Source organism: Tupaia chinensis, unplaced genomic scaffold (genome assembly GCF_000334495.1).
Source record: "Tupaia chinensis unplaced genomic scaffold, TupChi_1.0 Scaffold000667_1, whole genome shotgun sequence".
Classification (NCBI taxonomy): Eukaryota; Metazoa; Chordata; class Mammalia; order Scandentia; family Tupaiidae; genus Tupaia; species Tupaia belangeri.
Window position 1 is genome coordinate 306,156 of NW_006160189.1, and position 13,193 is coordinate 319,348.

The following is a 13,193-nucleotide window of genomic DNA, read 5'->3' on the forward strand; positions in this document are numbered from 1 at the left end:
TATTCATAGTGACAAAGCTAACAGAGGTGCAAGAGAAGAGAGACAATGAACTCCGGAAGAGACAGGAGAAAAGAGACACCAAGTTCCAGGAGGTGAAGAAGTTCTTGCATGGTCTGAAAGAGGAGATACACATCACATAATAGAATCAAATGGATGTTAGAGATGAAGGCAGTAATACAGAAATCTAAACCTCCCTTGAAAGCATTAAAAGCAAATTAGATCATGCAGAAAATTGAATCTCAGATGTAGAAGACAGAACCTCTGACCTAGAAAAATTCACCAAAAAGACTGAGAAAATAACCCCCAAAAAAGGAGAATCATATACAAGAAATACTGTATACCATTAAACACCTAAATATCTAGATAATCGGAATCCCAGAAGGTGAAGAAACTAATAAGGGCATAGATAATCTATTCCATGAAACCCTGGAAGAAAACTTTCCAAACCTAGAGAGGCATTCAAAGATCCAGTCCCAAAAAATCCAAAGGACCCCATATAGAATCAGCCCAAGATCTTCTCCAAGGCACATCATAGCCAGACTGGTCAAAACCAAGACAGAGACAAGATACTAAAATTGGCAATAGAAAAATGTCAAATTACTTTTAAAGAATATCCTACCAGGCTAATGTCATACTTCTCTATGGAAACAAGCAACCAAGGAAAGAATAGGAAAATATATTCAAAGTGTTAAGTGAAAAACAGTCTCAACCGAGAATACTATACTTGACAAGATTATCCTTCATTTAGGAGGAAAAGACAAAAACATTCTCAGATAAACAAAACCTGAAATAATTTACCAATATCAGACCAGCCGTCCAAGAAGTTCTGAAGGGAGTGTTATACCAGGAAAACTAAAGTCAAACACGCAGAAGTAAGAGTAGACAAAACAACCAAGAAAATGGCCTAGCTCATGGTTGGGACAAGTCTGAAAAGATCAGTAATACTGAATGTTAATGTTCAGAATTTAAACAGAAAGACCAGACCACAGTAACACCGCAAATTCAAAAGAAGAGACTGAACTGGTGAAATACAATTTTATGACTTTTGACTAAAACATTACTGATTTTGTTTTATGCATTGTTTACCAGATCTAAGGATTTTTGTCTTCTCTTCAACTGTTTCTAGGTTCATCTACCTACTGTTTGAACTGAATCCTAAACTTTTTCCTGGCTTTAAGCCTTAAGCAAACTTCTCTTAACACTTTTTGATCTACTAAAACTAAAACTGTTAGCGTAATGGCTATGTCGCTGGACTCCCACGTAGTCGACCGCGGTTTGCGTCCTGGACCCGGTGGCTTAAAACTCATGCCAGGCACGTGTGCGTACGTGCCCAAGATCCTGAGAGGAGAATGGAGGAGAAGGGATTGCAACATGACCATCCCCCCTGGGGGGCGATTTCTCGCTTTCTGTCTCTATGTCTCTCTCTGTCTGTCTGGTTAGCGCACGCACCCTATAGCGAAAAACCTCTAAAAAAAAAAAAAAAAAAAAAACCACCTAAAACTGTTTTTCTCGAAATTAAAAAATGCATAAAAAATACCTATTTAATGACTGCAACTATACGCTTCAAGCTATAAGCTATATAGCCCTAGCCAGGTGCAACTTTATTGTATGTTCACTCTACTCACTGAGGTTTACCTATAAAGTCAGACATGTGTTCATAGATATGTATATATCAGCTGTTCTCATTATTGAAAGTATTTAGATTAATTAAGATCTTTTGTGAATCAATAAAATGTGGGGGAAAATAAAACATACCGAGCATAAGCGCATGCGTGCTTACTCAGTGGTACGTATTAAGATGCCCTTTTAAACTGACTCTTCAGAGGTGATGGCAATTAGACTTGCTACCTGATTTTCACAATTGAACAGTGAGTGATTTTTAGGCCCGAAGGAGCTAAACACAGCTAGTGTTATTCTCAAGCCTGCTTGTCAAAGGGATAGTTAGAAAGATTTGAAGTCTTTGAAAGATACAGCACATTATAGTCATTAAAGTGTCCTTCCCTGCTTTACACACATTAGCTACTATTATTTGGAGTGCCTATATTGTTACGAGTTCTGTCTTTCTAAAACTAAGACTATCTTAATTTCTAATCAAAGAACATTTCATTAATAATAGGGTCCACTGCAGCAGTGTCAATGGCGGACCACTTTTTTCAGGGCCCAGTAGCCAGATTCAGGAAGGCAAGATTTTCTCCAATTATCTCAGTGTAACTATTTCTAACAAGATTTTGAACTTCACTGAAATCACAGGCAAAATTTCAAGGAGGAGAGAGAAAGGAAGGGAATATATTAGCAGCAAATATTGGAAAGAAAATTCCTGGGAACTTGTCACTAAAATGGCACCAAGTAAGAAGAGGAAGATACAAGTAAATAATAATAATAATTCAAACCAAAACGGATTTTAAACTTCTAATAAGTAGCTAGTGAATAGGACTTCCTCCAATAGCTATAAAGATGCAACAAAAACCGGAAAGGATACTCAGGTTATGGGCAATGAGTTGACTGTATTTTGGTGGTGCCTGTGTAGTAAGTTAAATGCTTAGGGAGGCACATTCCCTCTTTCAGGTCAGCGGGGTACCCTTTAGTACATTACTGCTGAGGTACCCTGGTGACCTAAATGAATTAATGCAGCTTCCAAAGGTGCTTAACTTGCAAGTACTAAGAGCTCCGGCACTAGAAGTGATAAATATTCTATTAGTCCTTTCTATTTAATATACTGAACACCCAAAAATGCCATTAGAAGGAAGGTTTTTAAAGTGAAAGAATTCTGTTGTGACACAAAAAATGCAGGTAACAATTTTAACCAGCAGTTTCCTCTTTCGGTTCGTAGAAGACCTAATGGGTGTAAGCTCATCATTCCAGTAAACTACATTCATGTCGGCAAACCTATTGGTCAGCTCTTATTGCTGCTGCAACATTTTTAAGGAAGTGGGATTTTAGAGTGGGATTTAGTTCTGGAAACATTGTAAAGTTTGCTTCTGAAACCCCCAGTCTTTCTCTTCTATTTTCTGCTTCCACATTCTACTCTTTCTATCTTCAAGGACAAATGACCTTTAAAAAGTTAATAATTATTTATTTATTTTAAAATTTTATTTATTATTTTTATTATTATATTTTTCAATTTGCTATAGGGCAGAGAGAGAGAGAGAGAGAAAGCAACCTTGGACCAAGACTTGAACTACAGTAGGCCCTGTGGTTATCCAGCATCTTAACCACCACACCACCTGGTGGCCCTCAAATTGTTTTTATCAAGGGCCTAGGGGTTGGAGGAGCTGGCTCCTACATGGCCAATTGCGATTCCAGTCCCAGTCCAGACAACTTGAAGGACAGGCTGGGTAGATGTGCAAGATCCTGACTGGGTAGAGAGGTACAGGAAGAGAGAACTGCTGCATGACCACACCCCTGGTGGGGGCTCTTTCTCCATCTCTTTGTCTATCTTTGTCTCCATTGCTCTCTGGTTTGCATCCCTGCCCTCTAGCAAATTAAAAAGTAAAGTTGCATCATGTAGGCTAAGACATGGACTGTGAAGAAGCCAGGGTTGGAATTTCAGCACAAGTTCTAAGTATCTGTGAGGACTTGAGCAAGGTGTTTATCTCTAAATTTCATTTTCCTCATTTGTGAAAATGGGATAATAGCCTATAACTATTAAAAAGAATAAACTGGGACCAGCAGTTAGCATAATGGCTATGTCGCTGAACTCCCACGTAGTCAACCGCAGCTCGAGCCCTGGACCCCATTGCTTAAACTCATGCTGGGCACATGTGCGTGCATGCACAAGATCCCAAAATGGGAATGGAGGAGAAGAGATTGCGGCGTGGCCATCCTCCCTGGGGAGGTGATTTCTTGCTTTCTGTCTCTCTCTGTGTTTCTGGCGAACGCACATGCCCTATAGGGAAAAAAAAAAAAAAAAAAAAAAAAAAAAAAAAAAAACCAACAACTCCAACAACAACAACAACAAAAGAATAAAGTGGAAAATACATACAGTATTTAACTTATTAGGATTGTTTCAAGTATATGTTATCTCTTCAAAATAAATAGCATCACTGTAAAAGGTGATATATTGATAAGTCAATTATCAATATGGTTTTACCGTTGACAGAATATCTGTCATCAGATGAGGGATATTTTTGGTAAGATTCTTCCCAGTAGCTCATAAATCACATACGGCTAGTGCATCGCCAACCCTTATCTAAAAACAAATGAAGCTCTTCTTGCCCTGACACATAATCATGAACTAAAAATCAAGATTTTAAAACTTTAAGGCATTCCTCCCAAATAAGAGTTCGGCATTAAGTTTGATCTTTTAATAACACGTTCCTTTCTGCACTCCGCCGCACATTCCACTAATTTCACCAGCAGATATTCAGGAACAAATAATTCTTGAGGCCTAACCTTTCTCCATACCGCTCCTTAAAAATTGCTAGATGGGCAAATCCAGCCCAAACCCTTATTCCTTAAGGTAATTAGGAGGGGAAAATGTGTATTCTATGCTATCAAAAAACAAAAGCTTCAGGAAAATTTGAGCCAGAAGAGTATGATCTCCATACACTTTCATACCTAGATATGCACATTTAATATACATTATGTATCACATTCAAGTCCTTTTCCTTAAAAACAAGGAAAATAAAATATTAGTAAAAGACTGTAAGACCAAGTGAAAGCAAATGCTCTGACGAATGCTGATCTTTACAATAATGTATCAGAAACATCTCTCACTGACCCTACTGTAAACTGAATATATAGAAATTCTCCAAGAGTCATACTGAATTACATCTGATTATAACAAGGAACACACCGAAGTTGTAATTTGATGCATTCTACATTCGTTATCAAGTGGCTTTCTCATTCATTTTCTTGGCAATGCATTAATAACACCATCGTGTGTGAAAAACAACATGAACTTTTCAAGTAAGAGAAAAGCTCTATCCTGCACTCCATTTCCTTCCATAATCCTGATCTTAAACTGATTGATAAATTCTTGCTAGGCAAAAGGGTAAAATTAGTAAGCCCAGATATACAAGTGATAATACTACATCTACTGATAACTCAAGAGACCAGTTGCACTTGGTCCTTTGACTGTCGTTGTAAAAAAAAAAAAAAGCACAGAAACTTTTGAAGGCTAGAACTTTGTTTTGAACTCTTCATCTTACTAATGTCCCTGATATTTAGTCCCCAAATCTAATCTATGATTGTGGAGAGCAGAGTGAGTTTGGAAGCATCGCCTTCAAAATCTTTTGTAAGTGTATTTATCTATTCATGACAGAAAGCATGTGTGCGCACACAAGAGGAAGAGAGAGACAAACACTCTCAACAAGTTTTGACATGCCATGACCCGTCTTCCCCTGCACTCTAGCTCATCAGGATCCTGAGAATGCACATACACACCCGGTACATTTCCAATCCAACCCAGGGATCTGCACTCATTGTTAGCCATGTCGCCTCCAATGCTACACCTTAGCTTGATACCAACTATACCACCAGGCTAGGCAGGAAGCACCACCTTTGAAAACTCTTTGTCTCCCAGCAGCACTTAGGAAGATGACTTATATCCCACCCCATTAATGAGGCACAACTGACATCCACAGACATTCCAAATGTTGGCACATGCTAAGTGTTGAATAAATATTTCTGTATTTTTGAGAAGTGTTAATTGTGTATCATTTGGGTATTCTGCAAACAGACCTTTGTGCCTATACCAATCGCTAGACTCCCAGATTATAGAAGCTATAAAGATGTTTCCTGATGGCTGTGATGGGCTGAGCCTCCAATGTTGCTCTTCACTTTTTCAGGAAATCATATCCTCTTATGTTCTCCAGGGATGCACTGATAATTGGGGGTCGGGGAGGTGACTTTGAAGACTTGAATTATCTGACTAATGAACAAATCTCCACATCTAATTGAACTCAGCCTGAGCATAGGCTCAGACTCAAAGCAAACTTGGTAAAGCATTTCCAGTAGAACTCAGGAAGACCAGATGTTCTGGAAGCAGAACCACGGTCATTATGCACACGCCAGCTCCTCCTCACTCCACCCAGGGCCAAGACCCTTTCAGCAGCACAAGGCCTGGTTAACATATGACTCCGGCTGTGTTACTGCATGGCATCCCAGTATCCATTTGAACATTTCAGCAATTTCCAACGAGCTCCACTGACAGGGACAATTAAATTTAAGCCAAAGAAACATGCGAGGAGAACATACTAATTATGAGACTGCACCTTTGTCTACATTACCTAAAGGACCTCAGGGTGGGCAAAAAGTGAGTGATTTACCACTTTTGATTAAATCATACCTGCAATTAATATGTGATAGAATGGACACAAGTTATTCAAAAAACGTGATGTAAATGATAGGGCACAAATTGACAAGTTCCTGAAGCAAACGGTAATAGTGCCAAATTGTCAGCTGTCTTTCTGAGGTGTGGTAATGAGAGTGTGTACATGTGTGTATATCATGGGGGTAATGGCAGTGGTGGTGTATATGTGTGTGTGTTTGGAAGTTCTGAAGGAGCACTGCTATACCTAATCTCAGTCCCTGACATAATCACTACACACACACACACACACACACACACACACACACACACCAGCAAACATTAGAAACTCATCCAGATTAATCAGTATCTTTAATAAGAAAATATACTCTGAAAAAGACTTGAAAGTCATTTATACTTTTGGATGCACTATTCTGCTTTTATAAAATGGCTACTTTCCCCTTAATTAAAGGAATGCTGTGTCTTTGGGGAATTAAATAGGTAATCTTGCAACATGGAGGATTCCATGAGCAGAAGATCTAGTTGGGCTAAACTAGTGAACATTTCTGAAAAACAGAGAAGCAGTATAAACCTGTGTGTCTGATCTGCAGGGGGGCAGTACAATGGTTACCAAAAAATGTAGAAAAATAAATATCAGGGTCTCAATCATATTTTGCTTTCTTAAAATTTTGTCTGGGGTTAATAACAATGTCATACTCTAAAAATTATTTTAAGGGCCAGCAGGCGGTGTGGTGGTGGAGGGGCTGAATTCTCATGTGGCCAACAGTAGTACAAGTCCCTGACCTAGCAGCTTGTTTTCTCACCTTCTCACTTTTCTCTCTCTGTTCAAATCAAAAATAATAAAAATTTTAAAATTAAATAATTCTTTTTTTTTAATCTTGATAAAGAAGTAATAAGTTGCTAATGCCTGGTGTAAAACAATCTTTCTAGAAACAAAGGTGTATCTATCCATTTATCTATCTATACAGCTATACTTCAATAGACAGTTTTTCAGTCATTTTTTTTTCTTTTGGAAAGATTTTTGCTATAGGGCACATGCACTCATCAGAGAGACAGAGAGACAGAAAGTGAGATATCAACCCCCAGGGGACGGCCGCACCACAATCCCTTCTCCTCCATTCTCCTTTCAGGATTTTTTTTGGGCACACATGCACGTGCACCTGGTGTGAGTTTCAAGCTACGGAGTCTGAACTCGAACCGTGGTCAACTGCCTGGGAGTCCAGTGATGTAACCATTACGCCCTCTGCTGGTCCCTAGTCATATTTTCCCTAATGGAATACCAACAGGGTTCTCATCTCATGATGTAGTATATTACTTGACATACGAATACAGTGGGGAAGTCCATATTTTGCTAAAGTAGCCATGTTGTAACACAAGGCTATGCTTAAGCAATTGTCATGCTTAAAAACAGAAGTAGGCATAGTTGATAAGGCCAGTCGGTTACACTGTGATCTGAAAACAGCAGTGATTTATTAGTTGTTACTAGCTAACCAACTCCTCTTTATTTGATTTGTGTTTTATTAGTTCTAAGTATTATGCAAGCATGTAATGTTCTAACACAGAAACAATATTGTCAACTTCTGCCTTGTCTTCTTCTATGAGAATACAATAGAATAATTTGAATCATGATTACTTTTTTTAAACAAATCCTACAACTGGAATTAAATTTCACACTGCATTTCAACCTTGAAATGAACATAAATCTGAAACTAATACAAAAAGTACGAAAATTTCCATATTCAGGTTAATGTTTAGCAACAGAAAAGAATAACTTTTGTTTATCTCGGAAAACAGCTTTCTTCATCTAAACAAATGACTAGAATAAGATTAAGAAAAACCTGTTTTGGTTTCTCAAATACACACACATATTCCAATTTCCTTTTGCACAATGACTTTTATGCAAATGTGTACCACACAATCTCCTGACCTCTTTTACCATCATACTGGGACAATGACAGTTCAATAATTGAAATGGTACATATCTGGTATATTTGATTTTAAATTGCAAAGTTGGACTCAGGCCTATTGAAATGAAAATACCTGTGACTCTCTGTTAATTCCAAACTGATTAGTTATTATTTCTTACCAGTTTTTTTTTAAAAAGGTAGGTTGAAGCTAATTATTCCATTTTTTATTTCCTTTACACATACATTTCCGAACGTGCCTCCTCCCTTCTCCTCTGTGCATTCTCCTCCCCTCCCCCTACCACATACCTTGATTTTAGTTCTTAACCCGAATTCTTTCATCCATAACATGGATAATGAGAAAACCCCAAAAATGCTCCTTGGGGGAATGTCACACTAAAAGTTACCTAGTACTAAATCCCACGTGTGTTCCTCTGCTCACCATGGAGACAGGCGATGTGTTCACTGCTCTCAGCCAATTTGAAATCCAAATATGAAAACAGCATTATGGAATTCAGACAGCCTCCTTTGCTTCACTGCTAGCAGATGTAGGAAGGTAAAAAGCTAGTATAATTAAGTTTTTGACTTTGAACTAGCAAAGCTGTGAACACCTCACTTAAAATATATAATATTAGGAGGGCGCTGAAGTGCAGGTGCAGTCAGGGTATGTGCATACCCTGCAAGAGGATGGTGCCTAGGCCAATTCCCTGGCTAGAAGTCTTGGCTATACTGAGCCAAGAATAAACTAAACCGTAAATCTGAAATATAGCCAAAGTCTCCCTTGTTCTTCCACAGTTTCAAAGTATAGTGCTAAGTGGTTTTCACTTATATTTTTAGTGGATTCTTTAGAAGATATTTGGGATCATTTAAGAGATAGAACAAATTGCAGTGCATTTTTTTAAAAATGAAGCCTGGACATAAGGTGGGTTTCTTGAATATGTTCCACTATTTATTCATTAATCCATTATTTATCCTACATATATTTATTATATATGTTGTGGGAATATCAGCTGACTAAAATCTGTAAGGAATGTAAAGGCACGAAATTAAAAGAACATAATGAAATCTAATAAATTAGTTAGCTAAAGACCACTGTTTAAACATACATATAGATATTTATAAGACTGACTGTAACTGATTATAGGGGCTAGCTGTGCATTTAGCATTTATTAGCCTCACTTTAAACATACACTCGTACATTAAAAGTAAAGATTACAGTCAACTGCTGTTTTATTTTCTTGTCTCTTTTCTAGACTAAATTTGCTCCGTCTCTATGATTTCTGGAGGAAAAAAAAAAAACTTTAACAGTGCTTAGTATTTCAGAGAATTTGATTTGAAGAAGTAAGATGTTCTTAACAATAACAAACAGTTTTTAAAAAATCCTAAGGAAAATAATGTTGCCCAAAATGAAGACAGCTTTGTTTGTTTTTGCAGTCATCGTTAGCAATAGACATAAAGGTATTCTTTTTTTGAGTCCATATGGAAAGATCATCAACACATTCTGCCTCTGGGTTCTTTTCCAAAATACCATAACCTGCACGCCTTCTCCCTTAAACATAAAAGGAAAGGTGTTGTTCTGGTCAAATAAAGAAATAATTTTTACTAGCATACGTCTAATGTTCAAGCTGCCTAAATCCTGCCAAATACATTAAAACAACATCTGTAAAACAGATTTTCATTAAGTTGATCAGTCTAAAGTTAAGCAGCTAGGCAGATGATGCTTTTAAGCTAACCCGTAACCTTTAACTTTTAACCTCCTTAAGCTAGAATAAGAACACACACTTCTTTTAGGTAATACTGCTTCAGTTTGACAAGCAAGAGGTAAAGTGGTCTATTCAAATCGAAATGACACATCACATTTGGAGTGTTATGAATCAATATGTTGTCAATAACAAGGAATGCTGTTTTCTCACAACTCTGCGTTTGTCTTATAACTGCTACTTGTCACTTTCCCTTACAGCCTAAATAATTCATGATGTGAAATGATGTAAATTAAACTCCTAATGAAAATGAATTTTAGATAGGAGATTACTGTCTAGTCATTAACTCAGAAAGCATTTTAAGCCTAATTTTAATATTTTAGCTATATTATAAACCCCCATTTTTTTTCCCCAGGTCCAGGCCAATTTGTTAGGTTCTCATTTAAAAGCAATTAATGTTACTTATGAACCAATTTTATTTTCCTGACACAAGCCAACCAAGCCTGCTAATATCCTTATTATAGCACTGGAAAATCCTCTACGTCTGACTCACATCGTTTCTGAAATCGGTTTAGAAATGGCATTCTCAACCCGTTGCTACTCTGGAATATTTTTTCTGGTGTCTACTGGGAATAATAAATACTCCTTAAAGAATAATGCAAAAAAAGTGTAGCTGGTCTAACACCAAGTTGCAACAGATCAAATGTTTATCTTTTCGATTCTCTAACTTCAAAGTTTAATGTTTTGTTTGCTGATTACATCGAAATGCTGTACTGAACAAGAATATGTGGGTATTGACGAGATAAAGAGTACATTTTTATATGATTACAAAGATTTTTATGGGAATGGTACACCTTTGGTTGTGGGAACTAAAGCTCTCAATACTTTGAACCCTTCTTTGTAATCAACCTTTTGTCTCTTTTGGTTATAAATTCAAAGACAATATCCAACTCTCCATGAAAAGCAACTTCAAGAGTAACTCTAGCACCTAGCAAACTGCTCTACAGAGAGTGAGTTGGTCATTTCATGCTTGTGAAGTGAATGAATAAACTTAACATCCACACACACTCATAAACATATGCATGTTCAAATAATCATCAACAATTTGATGAAATACCTTTTCTTGAGAAAATAAACAGTAACACTCTACCTTTCTTTAGGTTTCCACTTGAGATTAATAAAATGGAAAAATCTGTACGTTTACATCTTCCATTCACAACATGTTAATTTAAAGTGTTAGAGGAGCTACGTGAATATAAACACAACTTATGAATATTCTATATAGCTCCCAGGGTCTAAATCTATTATTTATACAAACTTTATGTTTGCTTTTTTCTCCTAGGTATTTTAAAAGTTTTAATAGGTCAGGTATCCACAGGAAAAAAAAAAAAGTAGACAATTGAACAATTGTCAACTGTTGCTGCAAAACCTACGAATTATAATACAATTAATCCTTTATATTATATTTTCAATACCCTCAACTTATAAACTTGCCATCTTACATTAGGGCTGGTACCTCCCCTCAAACTGTGTAACCCAAATCTAATGCTTTCATTATTTAATCCACAGAGTGCCAACAGCACAGGAAAAATGTTACAAATGCTCACACTGACTCTTTAGGTATTTTATGCACGGTACATTCGTCTAGAACTTGAACTTTCAGAAACAACCCAAACACCTAGTACTAGACCAACCCAAATAATCATCCATGCACCTAATCTAGATAGCCACAATATCTCTTTGTTGTGTGTTTATCATTTTAAATAGCATCAGAAAAGCCATCGGTGTTATAATCGCTGGTTGACTCCTGATAGTATAGTTATCACTGATTTCTAGTATAAATCAATAGATAACACTTGCAAAATGGATTTTGTAATCATATTTAGAGCTTGTTACAATGACTAATGGTTTGCAATATTTTCTGAATTTTAATATCCTCTAGACAAAAAGAAGTTTTTAATAAGTTACCGAGTTATTCATCATAGAAATGAATGTGTTACACTTGTACACGAACCAAGCCTATCAAGACAATCCAATGAACAAACTGCAGAAAATAAATTAATCAGTAATTAGGGTTTAGAATAAGTCAAGACAAGTTGTGTAATAAACGGTGTTCATCATGTGCGCATATTCATTACATCTGCATGGTTCTCCCCCGTAAAGATAAAAGTATATTTGCCGTTTTATGAGCACATTTTTCTATGCCACACCCATGTGGGGGGTGGGGGACAGAGCCTGAGCAGTACTACTTGGGGAAGCAACTGTGCTCAATAACAACGGAATTTACTTTTGAAGACTTTCAACTGATGTTAAGGGGGGAGGTGTTTGCTCAGTTACTGAAAACACAGAAAAGAATATAATATTTGGATCTTCCCTGTCTGTCACCAGACACGATGCATCCATAAGGGAGGACACTGTTATTATCCTCTGCTCCCTATAACCATTTTCACATAGCCAAGAGTGGGGCTGTGTTTTCAAAAACAGAATATCATACAAAATAGAGAAAAGAAGTTTCAATGGTAATATCTTACAGGTGACGACACTCGGAAAAGTTCTTTTATGGGGAACTCAGTGACACAAGCCATGCCACTGAAATGGGTAGCTGCAGGACGGATGGCAAACGTTTTCAATACATTCTCTCACTCCACAGATTACCACATGCCTGTAGCAATATTAACCAGAAACCGAGTACCTCGTCCTTCTCCCTTCCCTGCTTCTTTTCCGAGCTTGCAGATTTGTGCTCCAAGCCCCGAAACGGTTAATTCCCTCCTCCACTCTGTGCCAACAGAAATGGATGTCACTGCTTACCTTGTAGAGCTTCAGGGCCGCCTCGTGCCTGTGATTGGTGGTATGCAAGCGTAATTTATCCACACTGTTGGTATAGTAGTCACAGGCGTTACATTTGAGGTGCACCGGGTTGCCAATGGCAATACATTTCAACCTCCACTCATTGCTTTTGCCCCCTTCTTTAATGTGAGCCACCAGTTGATATTTCTGCATATGTTTATCAGTCTTGCAGTGGAGCTGAAAGTTGGCTTTGAGCTGAGTGTTGTAGTTACAGAGCTTGCACTGGTAGATATCTCCAATTACAGCCCTCCATTCTTCTTCAGGGAGAGAACGCTCACTGCTCACATGCACACTTAGGGCCTCCAGGCTGTCAGAGGTGAATTTGTTGCAAACAGCACACTGGAATAGCTTCAGCGCTGGGTCACTGATATAAGGTGACAGCTCTCCTGCAGTAAGGAGGGACAGGTCATCACCCATTAGCTGACCACTGGCAAGCCGGATTTCAGGCGGCAGCTCATTATTTACTACAGG

The 13,193-nt window shown here is 37.6% G+C and overlaps 1 protein-coding gene across 1 annotated transcript in view; it reads right to left on the reverse strand.

Annotated features, from left to right (window-relative positions):
• Positions 1–13,193, reverse strand: part of ZFHX4 (zinc finger homeobox 4) — a 230,495-nt gene that overhangs the window by 188,694 nt on the left and 28,608 nt on the right. The window contains exon 3 of the mRNA XM_014592159.2: positions 12,684–13,186. Coding sequence (XP_014447645.1) covers positions 12,684–13,186 — 503 coding nt within the window. The remainder of the gene's footprint in view (positions 1–12,683; positions 13,187–13,193) is intronic.